At 40.0% G+C, this 13056-nt stretch overlaps 1 protein-coding gene and 1 long non-coding RNA gene across 2 annotated transcripts; both read right to left on the bottom strand.

Annotated features, from left to right (window-relative positions):
- Positions 1-780: 780 nt before the first annotated feature.
- Positions 781-1657, bottom strand: LOC125372317. Its single transcript, XR_007218058.1, has 3 exons — positions 1587-1657; positions 1264-1363; positions 781-844 (listed from the first exon to the last, which is right to left on the bottom strand). It is a non-coding gene; the product is annotated as an uncharacterized LOC125372317 (long non-coding RNA).
- Positions 1658-8827: 7170 nt separating this feature from the next.
- LOC125374910 lies at positions 8828-12462 on the bottom strand. The gene is made up of 6 exons (XM_048386727.1): positions 12367-12462; positions 11342-11410; positions 10684-10863; positions 10419-10532; positions 9966-10068; positions 8828-8876 (listed from the first exon to the last, which is right to left on the bottom strand). The coding sequence occupies exons 2-6, from the start codon at positions 11394-11396 to the stop codon at positions 8828-8830; spliced, it is 501 nt and encodes a 166-aa protein (XP_048242684.1). The 5' UTR covers positions 11397-11410; positions 12367-12462.
- Between the last annotated feature and the right edge of the window lie 594 nt (positions 12463-13056).

Here is a 13056-nt window from a genome sequence, read left to right as displayed (position 1 = left end):
GCTCGTTTAAGAAACTGTGGAATACCTTGTTTCCATCATGAGTCGTAACATGCTTCACAAAACGAGTATCGAAAAAATAAATGATGTGTGCCAAAATGCACAATACAATTCCATCAAGGAGAGCCCCCTCGCCAATGAAACCATGCCTTCCCATAATAATTTACAATATAAGCGATTGAGGCAAGAGGTAAAACGGAGTCGGGTCGGAAATATTATTATGATTTCAGAAGAATTATAACATTGACAACGTAATATCTTGTTGACGTACTACAAAAGACATTATTCATGTAATCTTTAATGAAGCCATACCGCACCATGTTTGACTATATGTTGACGCTGGTAATATCCTGAAGTGAAGATGTGTTGAAATAGAAGTGCGAGAAGTCATGTATTCTGCAATAAAGTTGTAACCCGTTCAGTAACATTAATACTACACATTGTGACACTATGGCCGGTCGATTGTAACAAACCAGTCATTGATATTGTCTGCAACAACCCAAGCTGTCGGAGTACGATGGCTAAGAATCAAGTTGAACCAAATCACTTAGCCTGACCAACCATTCAAGTGAGTTCCCCCTTACGACAGGAATATGTTGCTGGGGAACAACTGTAATCTGGAATCTCAGCCGAGAGGAATACATGACAGTGTAAAAAATAGCTTGACTTACTGATACTCGTCCTTGATACGTCTAAAGTAACAGATGAAGACTCAGACCCTGCAATGTTCTCTCCTGTACATGTATATACTCCGTGGTCAGCCTCAGTCACGTTCTTGATGACCAGAACTCTGCCACGTGACTTGATGGTTTTGTCAGAATGTGTCCACGATATCTTTGGTATAGGTCTGCAAAGACGAGTAAGTGTGTATACATTTCACCATTCATATTAATGTGATGTTGATGACTAATCAGTCAGTTGGTGCCACTGTGATAGCATTCATGCCAAGGCTGTATGGTGAACTGTATGATGATCCTAACCAGCCTAACTGTGCCAGGATCACCCAAACCCTCGAGGTCTTTGCTGCATTTTAGTTATTCTGATCTGTACATAAGTAATGTGTTTTCAAATGGAAGAACTATTTAGTATGGATGTCTGGTTGTTTTTACATTACTTTTAGCAATATTCCCTATCACTAAGAGCAACACCAAAACAGAAGTACAAACTTGTGGGTCGAACTGGGGTCCACGGTGTGACAAGGTTCAGGGTAAGCACTTGTGATAAAACAGATACATGAGCGTTGCATGACAACATATGACAACAAACCTGCCGCTGAAGATACATTCCAGTTGTACATCCTCTCCGAGTTCACTCTTGATGGTGCCACTGTGAAACACCACCTTTGGCTTCCTGTCCATCTCTTCACCTGAAACACGAGAACAATTATGTAATTGTCTTGAAACGACAAGGTATGATATGGCCTATTTAACCCATTGGAAATGTCTTTCTTTTCACATTGCGAAACAGATTGAAACATTATCATGGGATTTATCAGACATGTTCTTCTACCTTTTCCTCTAACACTTTCTTCAATGTGTACTCCTAATCATTATGGGAAAAGGGAAACGGTTTTTTTCTCTTTTATTTACCTGTTGATTTTTTGACGGTCATATTGACTGTACTTCCAAAGACCACAGAGCCAGATGACATTACACTGACCCCACACTCGAACGATTCCGTGTCGTGTCCATGCACAAAGGAAAAGTGAAGTGTGCCTAAAAACAAATAATTGCAGCCTAAAGTGATTCAAACTGACAAAACAAACTGAACAGTATTTAAGTTATGGCGTGTCAGCCTGATGTGGAGCAATTGACACAGGTTGAAGAGGTGTTTTGTTTATTTGTTGTTTAACGCCGCACTCAGCAATATTCTAGCTATTTGACGGCGGACTGTAGAGGTGTACTTTGGTGAGACACGTAACTGGTGACATAGTAAGCCAGGGGCATAATCGGGTCCAGGCATGGCTGCGGAACGCAGATCCACACAGCTTAATAGCCGTGACTTTAGACCACAAAGCCTGTCATTCACCAATATGCTAAATGGCATGTTGTTTTATAAACATAACTAAGGTACATCTAACTATAATGCATACAGTCATGTTACACAACCAAAACACATTTATTCTGTATGAGGGATATATCTATTAAATATTAAGTATCGTAGTCATGTACCGTCCGAATCTATCGTTGTTCTATTGGTTTCCTTGATTTGAGAAGGGAATGCATTTCCACGCGTTTTGTCCCTAGCCTATCTTCCCTGGGGGTGGTTCCCGGCAGATGAGTGACGCTGGTTCCCCTGCGGGTACAGTCAGCTGTCGGACCGGAGCTCGAACATCCCAGGCCGCATCCATATCTGTGGATAGAAAGGTGCTGGAAGTGTTTGCCGGAGAGAGGAACGAATGTGTATAGAGAAACAATGACAGCGATCTGGTGTGCCTGAACACATATTACATGTGTTGTCAAGTGACTTTCCTCGAAATGTGCTCTGTTCACCCAGCGGTGAAAGGGTACTTACTAGGATGAGACATTCCTTGAGTGATATGCAGGTTCGTTGAAGGCGCCACGTACATATATGATCATTGAAGAATCAATGTGGTAATATTTCCTGCATGTAAAAATTGACATGCCCCTTTTAGTTTATACAATCTCATTTCATATTAGAAAACTACTTTATCCAATACGTGAATAAACTCGTTTGTGTCAGTATTTCAAGCTACATTTGAAACAAATACACATACCTGCATGTCTAAAAAACAACGAAATGGACACCAGAACGACAGCAACCCGTCTTGCCATACCTTGTTGAATAAAATACGGGGTCATTAGCTATGCTATGCATTTGTTATCAAAGTACACGTACATGTCATTAGTACTATCAACCTTTGAACGTACTACTTCCTGTTTGTAACAGTGTGAATAAGTGAATAATTTCTTCGCGGAACTGCATTTCTTATTTAACATCACGATGTTGTTGTGTCAGTGATTTTATTTGTTCGTTTGTTTACTTTTCGTTTAACGCCACACTCATTCCAGCTATATGACGGCGGTCTGTAAAAAATCGAGTCTGGACCAGATAATGCAGTGATTGATATCATGAGCATCGAACCACGCAATTGGGATAAGATGACATGCATCAACTAAGTCAGCGAGTCTGACCACCCGATCCCCTTAGATGCCTCTTATTACAAGCATACGGTAAACATTGGTTGCTGAAAATATATTCTACCCCGGATCTTCACGGGTCTGTTGTGTCAGTGTAACGGGGACATTGTGATATGAATAGAATATACTTAACTCATGATTTGAAAAGGGAAAAGCGAAAACAAATGCGTAGCTCTAAATGAACACGTCAGATATATCAGATCCAATGTACATGTACTATATGGAGGTTACCAGGAGAACAAACGCTTTCACAAACTTTAAAACGAAACCAACTCTTGTTTTTCTGGGATGTGCGCATTAATATATAACATCACAAGATGAGTGATTAGAAATATAGTACCAACTGAAACTTGTATTTAAGACAGTGGTTTAACTACCATATAGGTAAGTTTTTAAATGACCCTAAAACCTTCTCAGTGATCGTCGTTTGCAAGAATACAGATGTACGCTAGAGTTAGTGCCCATTTCAAGGGTAGCTACTCAAACCTATGAGATGTCTTGTTTTAAGTCTTCCTGATTATACATTGTCATAACATTACGAAATGAAGTCAGATGTCCCACACAGCGACAAAAGGAAACAAAGTTTCGGATTTATTTTGACCAAATCCAACTATTGTAAATTGTACATGGACCGATGGCCTACAAAACACTGAATAAAACACCATGTGTTTATGTGTCACTAGCAAAGAGTGATGATACGAAAAAACTGGAAGTATCCTGCCCCAACGACGGCATCAGTCACAAACACATGCAAAGACAAGTCAAATGTTCACCCGAAAAACGGGAACATGTGGTACAAGTTAAAACAGGAAATTGTATCGGGCATTATTCATGTTTTTCTCACTTGTGCGTCAAATGTCTGCCATAAAAAAGTTCTTTTAAATAGCTTCGCTGGGCCTTGAATGTTGTTTATTTGACCTTAGAAGGAACTTCTCAGCAATCGTCGTATGACGCTCTTTGACATCTTGGTGGAAAGCGCATGTTCGGTTGTTCCTCAAAAGTTGTGAAATGTTGACACCAAGGGCTGGTGCTGCTGCAATATTCCTCGACATAAAGGGCACGTTGAAGTCACCCCTCTTGTCATACAGTGTTGTGGATAATTTGTCCCTCTGATATCTCTATGCATAGATCTGAATACAAAACATGTAAGCCGGTCTCACTGATCTCTTTTATTTGTCGTTCAGGTGGGTTTATCATTAGGAGGGAAGTGGTTATTTGACCATTATTGAACCATATCAGATCATTAATATTATATACATGAAGCGTAAGTTAAACGTCTTGGCCAAATTAATTTGTTTTGATTTTGTCAATCTGAGCGGAGGTTCCGATACATGCATAAAGAAACAGATCAGCAAAAAGGTGAGCACAATTGGTGCCCATGGGGATGCCTACATGTTGCTTAAATGTCTCCCCCCCCCCCCCCCCCCCCCCCCCCCCCCAAATGGTATCAATGAGGAAGTCCAGAATTGCAAGTTAAATAATTAATAATGAGCGTCATGTCACACTTTATTTATTAATTTCACGCGTTTCGTAAGTGTAACGAAACATTGTAACCGGACTCACGTTGTCATACGAGGATATATATCAAGCCAAGACACTGGTATCTAGAGTAGAAACCGTTGTGGTGGTGGTGGTGGTGGTGCGTGTGTGTGTGTGTGTGTGTGTGTGTGTGTGTGTGTGTGTGTGTGTGTGTGTGTGTGTGTGTGTGTGTGTGTGTGTGTGTGTGTGTGCTTGCCTATCCTGAGTCGTTACCATTGTCACATGTACATAGATTATCGTTTGATAAAGCAGTTATTAATTAAATCAAAAAATATAAGTAGAATTTCCTTGTTTGCTACTTACGTGCCATCACAAATGAAACTGAAACCAAGTTCAAACTTGTTCTCCAAATTAAAGCTATTTCTTAAATAGACACAATATTACTGTTGGACCCTACTTATCACGCACTGTGTTTAATTAGTATCATTGAAACCCATTGCAAACGAGTCATGAAATTTGTTGACGAATTGGAAAGAATTTTCATATGTTGAACACGTTACTGGTCTAATTACGTAATACGACGACTACATGTGTATTATAACAAACGGACGTAGATAAATGAAGAGTTTCTTTATTTTAAACCGTTTGATGATATGATACAGGGACAAATTATAACATGACAGGTTTACCGTTTTCAAACAGGTTTTAATAAGGCAAAATATGAACAATCTATCGAAATATGGTCGAAAGATATATACATGTGATTACAAATGGAAAGACAAGGTTATGACTATGAGTCCAATGCTAGTTGCAATACAATACTAGGTGAAATTTATTGATATAAACATACTTCATAGGTACGACATGAATATTATATGAGATGGTGGGCCGGTGAAATGGGGTAGCGTTAACGTCTGTTAACGTCTTTTGGTATGACGCGGCCCGGGATCAAACCCGGATCATTCCCCTCCCTGGGTATTTCATGAGAAACCCGTAATGGGCATACATAATTATTGTTGAAGTTGATTGTATTAAAATGTGTAAAAACAGCATGCAACAAACTAGCATCTAAGTGTCTGAACACTTTCGAAAGATGTCCAGGCATATAAACAGAATATTTTGTCTTCATAAGAGTGAGTGGGTGAGTTGGGTTTAACGCCGCTTTTAACAGTATTCCAGTTATATCACGCTGTGTCAGCTTAATGTGGGAGGACAGCCCCAAGTGATGCAGGTCTTAGACGTTTACCACATCGGTGAAACCCACGAGCACGGGTATGGTGCTGACAAACCTAGAAACATAATCGGGGCGAACCGAGATTCGAACCCACAGGTTTCTGGCGTGCCCAAGGGACGCAATTCTGCACAGCGAATCGCGGCGCATTAGACGACTGGGCCACCGGTTCCCCCGTCTTCATAAGAACACGCGTTGAAAGTGCTGACGTGTATGGTGTCTTGATTCAGTTGTACCTGTGACCATATCAAGTGCAGTGTACCTGTTTCAGGGCAACTGTTTACTTACAAAATTTATCGTGGAACGATAGAAGGTGTTCATATTATCATGACAAATTTGAAAATCTACCTTCTTATGAAAATACGTGCATGTACAAATATTATAAAATCGTAAAATAAAATCGGGACAGAAATATTTTTGGTTAATGGAATTTACAATTCACGACTGCTTTCTGTTCAATGGAGGTATACGATATTAATGACATTGCCAGAAAACATGTATTTCAGGTGCTGCAAACTGAAAAGGGTTTAAAATTCAGATGCCGTGTAACAGGGACGTTTATGTAATGACATTGGTTTCGGCTAAAAAAGTTCCTCAGCTGCGGCACCTCACTTTTGAGTGAGTGAGTGAGTTGGGTTTAACGCCGCTTTTAACATTATTCCAGTTATATCACGGCGCTGGGCGGTCGGGTAGCCTAGAGGTTAAAGCGTTTTCTCGTCACGCCGAAGGCCCGGGTTCGATTCCCGACATGGGTACAATGTGTGAAGCCCATTTCTGGTTTCTCCGCCGTGATATTGCTGGAATATTGCTAAAAACGGCGTAAAACCATACTCACGAACTCACTCACTATATCGCAGCGTGTCAGCTTTATGTGGGAGGAAAGCCCGAAGTGATGCAGGTCTCAGACGTTTACCACTTCGGTGAAACCCACGAGCACGGGTATGTTGCTGAAAAACCTAGAAACATAATCGGGAATCGGCGAACCGGGATTCGAACCCACAATCCGAGGTTTCTGGCGTGCCCAAGAGACGCAACTCTGCACAGCGAATCGCTGCGCCTTAGATGACTGGGCCACCCGTGGCATCCATTATTGGAAGAAAATAAAAAGTGTTCAATAAAAAATATAAAAATCATTATTCCTCCTGACTTTTGAGAAATAAATGCGTTCGAGAAACATTTGTTTTGCAGCCTTAGCTTCACATATGCGAAGGTAATGCATATAATAGTTATTTTATTAACACTAGAAAAATAAATGGTCAATCCCGAAGGAACATTCCGCCTCAAATAATACATTCATAATTGCAGAACTTGTACGCCATATATGGGATGTCTTCTGTAATATACCGCATGTCCTCTATAGGCGTCCACGTCTCCATCCTTCGTTCCAGACAAGTAAGATGGAGGGTTGTCATTTTCTATCTGCATACGTCTGAAATCGATTTTGTACTACTGCTAGATAGAAAATAATTGATACATTCAGGTACAAACACATGTCGGTACTAACCTAATTTACAAACTAAGTAACTGCACTGTACTCAGTAAACCTCCAACATGCTTTTCATGATAGGGCAGCGTGGTAGCCTAGTTGTTAATCGTTCGCTCGTCACGCCGAAGACTCGAGTTCGATTCCCAACATGGGTTCAAAGTGTAAATCCAGTTTCTGGTGTCCAATGCTGTGGTATTGCTAAAAGCGACGTAAAACCATGTCCGCTCACTCACGTTGCATGTAAGACAACTAAATGTTACCCTGATTTAGTGTGTACGTCACTTATACAAATGTATACTTCGTCACTCCATACATGATTTGCTCTTGAGGAGAATATTAGTGAGGTGGGCTCAGCACCACGGCAACCACGTCATACCACGGCTTGTCAGCACAACGTCGGACGTAACGCCCAAGGTTGTCCAGGTATCTTCGCCGTCCTGGGACCTATGCGGATGGGTACTTGCATGGTATGATCAAACCAATTACAAGAAATAAAATCATTGATCAGAATTCTGGCACGCCTGAGACAAATGAGCCACCGTTGCTCCTGGATTTGAGTGATGATCAGTCACATCGTGTAAGGATGACCAAATAATTCATTCTGACGCGACGTTGAGTCTAGTTATACAGCCGATCCATATTTATACATTCCTACCGACTCTAACTCAGGACCCTTGGCCTCATTAAAACTTGAGTTTTGTCCTTGAAATTATGGGTCATGGGTCATGCCCGACATGGAACACTATGTAAAGTGTGCCAAAAATATCACTATGTTAAAAAAACATTATTTCCTTTTTCCGTTAATAGTCGCTTTTGCTTATCCGTGTACGTCCACAAACTATTGACAAATGTGTAAAACGCGTTTTTTCTATCAACTGTCTGTCACAAAAATTTAACCATGAGGAAGTTAAAATCAGCATCGTAAAGATCCATATCATAACGTTTTAGCTGAAAGTTATCAAATGACAACTGATTCGTACCGTATAATGACAACCCCGACTGCACCTAGCAGGGCAAGGGCGATGAATGCACCCACTAACGACCCAATCAGTACAACGGACGCTGAAATAATGAAGTGATATCACTCTTTAAATGATAAGAATTTAATAGCTTTACAGTTACTTCAATTTTCGCTTTGAAAGTTCTAAGTTCGATTCAAGAATTCATAAACTTTAATTATAAAATTTCGCATACGGGAACCACAAACTATCAACGGTACTGTTTAATTACTTTATGAACTCCTACCACTCATGCTGTTGTAAATAGTGCAAACAATCGAAATTACCGATGAGCTAAACTTGAGGTATGATTTATGAGTTCAGATGCCGTGTAACAGTGACGTTTGTGTAAAGACATTGGTTTCTGTACTGTTAACGTGTATAATTATCGTCTTTACAAAATCAGTTAATAGATACACTAGTACTGCTGGGGTAAAACAGTTATAGTAAAATTATGCATGTCTTGCCTGGAACGTCATCGCCCTTCTCCATAGATGAGGTGGACTGCGTAGCGATTGCCTGGCCTGTAAATAAATTGAAACTTAGTTTTTTTCAGGGTTTTGTCTACAATAAGCAGAAACTGATATTTTTTGCAACTGTATGACATTGTCCCTTTTGTGATAATGGACACACGGATTATGCAACATCCTGGTGTGATACTTTTTTTCAAACCCATATCTAAGAAAACTTGTGATATATGTCGGGTGAAATGTTACCTTTGACACAAATCACAAACTTCATATAATATGAATACGATACAAATTATATCCAGTGCTAATGTGTGTAGCTGTATATTTAGAATACAGCCACAAGAAGAACCATTGAACGGATGAACCTGATCGCGGCACAAAAATGATTAAAATTCATAGCAAAAAATAAATAAATTATTCTTTTCGTACACGTGCATTACATATGATGTTCCACTCCGAGCTCGTGTGAAGAGCGGGGTTAGAATAGGTCTTCAGCAACTATGCTTGTCGTCAGAGGCGACTAACGGGATAGGTGGTCAGGCTCGCTGACTTGGTTGATACATAACATCGTATCCGAATTGTGTAGATCGATGCTCATGATATTACTCACTGGATTGTCTGGTCCAGACTAGATTATTTTCAGACAGCCGTCCTACAGCTGGAATATTGCTGAGTGCGGCGTTAAACAACAAATAAACAAACATGATCATATTGCAGCCAGTGTTCATCCTGTTAACAGTTATCACAGCACAAAGCTGATATTAAGAAATGACCTGTACTGTCATGATGGACATACGTCACTGAAGAAGCCAGTGATTGTCGAAAGTGAGATGTCTGTAGTCATATTACCTCTGGTCAAACTGCTGCTCACATTGCACGATGTCTAAACCTAATACTATCAGAACAACAGGTTTGTTTTACATTTCATATTTCAAAACGAGGGCCTTTGACCTTCAAACTACAAATACAGTCCGTTCGTTTTCGAAGGTGTAGGGTGTATACTGTTTCTCGATGAATATTCTTACACACATTGTTGTTATTTTTTGTAATGCAGGAATATGATGCCATGATACTTCAGTATTTGTAGCCAAATGTACTTTTGCATGTAACGTGTCAACATCTGTGTCTGATACAACAACATACTTGCCGGCAGATAGATCCTTCTCAAACATAGTCTTGATGGTTCTGGAAGGATTTGATTGTCCGACCGTTTTGGTGATCTCATTATCGCAGAACGAGGTGTAAACTGGAAAAATAATGGAACCAAACTAACAACTCTGTACAGCTTGTCCTTCGAAGGGGGGTTTTGGTGGAATATTGTAGTGGATGGTATTAGTAACACGATATTGTAACATGCTGTTCCCGAGATGCAATGGTATTTAGAACTGGCTCTGGTATTACTCATTGAGAAACATACATAACGTTACTCATCAGTAGTTTCACCAAACCCAACAGCACGAGTGCATATTGAATAGTATCATCATTTTGGCTATAACATGACACGGGTATTTGCTTCATCATGTGAGAAACTGCTGATGTTTGGAATACTTATTCTCAACTAGCAACACAAAATGCTCAATGGTATGAAATATTTACCTTTTATGACTTTCAAGTTGACCGGACTTCCAAGCGTTATTGTACTCTTTATCGAGACACCGCACTTATATACTGCAGTATCCTTGACATTCACAGAAGAAAACTGAAGTGTTCCTGCAAAATACACAAGTGAAATTATATTCTTGTGGTACCTGTAGGACCTTTCCATGACAAGGTTATGCTTAGTGGAATTTGAGTTTTCAGATCGTTCTAACAATGGTCTGACAGAAATTTGTAGATTGTTGCATGACTTACTGCTGCTTACCTTTCACGTCTATTTTTATCCTGTGATCAGGTGTGATTTGCATAACTTGCTTTGTGTCAGTTATTTTAAACCAGATGATTCTCCCAGGAGGAGGTTTGCGGCAAGTCAGGGATAGAGGCAGTCCCTCACAGCCATACTGTGTGATCAGTGGCGCCCGGTCACTCCATGACGCTGATTCAGCTGGGAATCATCAGTCATGAAAGATATTTTGTTGTATGAAAAAGACAAATAATAAATTTGGCCAAAAGAAATGTTATTTTCGTCAATGTCTGTTGAAGGGACTGGTATAATAAACCACGATTCATAGATGACATAAAGTAAATTAACTTATAGTTATGTAAACTTACGATGGTTCAGGCGATACCGCTTACAACATGAACTTTTATCATTTAATAGTCAAGTGAAATTTGTAAAATGTTATATATAACCTATTTTCATCAGTACAATATTCACCATAATATTCAAAATGGGTAGCAATATTGTTATGCTCAAGATATCCAAAACGAGGTGTCAGTAGAAGACAGTATATCTGATTGAGTACTCTTTTGGGGGGAATGATAAAGTCGCATTACAGAACATAGTTTATCTAACTTTGTACAGTGAGAGCGATATTTTCAGAAAGCCAGGGAACAGATGAAAATTAACATGCATCTCTAACCTGCACAGCAACACACAGCTAATGTCACCAGTGTCGGGAGTTTGAGTTTCCACATGTTGTGTTTGATTACTGCAAACACAAAGCATGAATTTCAGGTAGTGATTTTGATGATGATTTTATGATGTGAACAAAACAAAACAAAACAATTATTTTTATTGAACTACTGTCACAATCGCAGACGCATTCAGAAATGTACATGAAGTTTGTTAGATAGGTTCCACGGGGTTGAAAGGTACAACTGTATTATAACAACGACATCATTGCTCTAGTCTGTACACCTCTCTCGTGTAAATGCTGTGCTCCATACTCTATATTGAATACATGACTTTTTGTTGTACCGTTATCTTAACATCCATTTACATGTATATTTGGGAATTGTGGTGTTTCCAAGCTTCCCTTTGTGACATTTGATACTGAGTAAATGCAGAGTTTTGGTTTTGGTTTGTTGTTTAACGCCGCACTCAGCAATATTCCAGGCATATGACGGCGGTCTGTAAATAATCGAGTCTGGACCAGACAATCCAGTGATTAATTAATTCATGAGCATCGATCCACGCAATTGAGATCGATGACATGCATCAACCAAGTCAGCGAGCCTGACCACCTGATCCCGTTAGTCGCCTCTTACGACAAGCATAGTCACCTTTTACGGCAAGCATGGGTTGCGGAAGAGTTATTCTACCCCGGCGTCTTCACGGGCCTACAACAAGGAAATATGCGGTTGTGATTATGTCAATATACATTCAGGCCATGCTGTACCTTCATCCAAAAGACTACACATCACACACAAAGTTCACAGTCCTCAATTGCATGGCCAATAAAGGAAGTCTTGAAGGTTCGTTGCTCAACAAATATTCAGGTGTGTTAATGCAATGTTATATTTCCTTGTTTTCTCCGCGTGGTTCAAATTATTCGAATACGTGTGAAACTTTACACCCAAACATCATATAAGAACCAATCACATAAATGTTGATTAAAAACTTCGGTTGACGTTCAACTTGTTGCCGGAGAAAAGTAATCCCTACCTTCAATGAGTTATTAGGAAATCGTGTTGACGTGTTGAATAATTGCAGCTGTACCCCTGTTTTTCTGCCTCAGCAAAACTAGGAGTTGGTCATCTGACTAGACTGAAACCGAAAACAAAATATGAAACTTCAATGACAGATAATCAATCTCAATTATTCCGCGGAAACAGATTCCATTGGGCGTAAAAGGCAAAATAGCGGTTACAATAATATTCTGACTCTTAAAGGACAAAATTCCGAATGATGAACTAAAGTAGTGAGGGGATAATTGAGTGAGTTAATAACTCAGCTTTAAATATTTTTGTAGTTACATCACGGCGTGCAAGCTTACCGTTGGAGGAAAGAGCGAAATGTTGCAGGTCTTAGGCCTTAACCATTTTGGTGAAACCACGAGCACGGGTATGTGCTGACAAATCTAGACAACAAAATCGGGGCTAACCGGGATTCGAACCCACGATCATTGTGGCGCCTTAGCTGACTAGGCCACCCGTATCCACTGACTATTGTACACGCCTTGTGTCTATGTATTTACATATTTTCTCTTCGGGCGAAACCACGACAAGGAAACAGAAAAAAGCAATACATCGATGGAATACAAGGCAAATACTACTGTGCTCTTAATGATATAAACCTCCGCCAGAGATCCCCGGCCGCGTCAGGCCAAAAGACGATAAAAGATAGTGGTTGCAT

Source organism: Haliotis rufescens, unplaced genomic scaffold (genome assembly GCF_023055435.1).
Source record: "Haliotis rufescens isolate VD_foot unplaced genomic scaffold, xgHalRufe1.0.p SCAF_1, whole genome shotgun sequence".
In the NCBI taxonomy this organism is placed as follows: Eukaryota; Metazoa; Mollusca; class Gastropoda; order Lepetellida; family Haliotidae; genus Haliotis; species Haliotis rufescens.
This window is presented reverse-complemented; position numbering and strand designations above follow the sequence as displayed.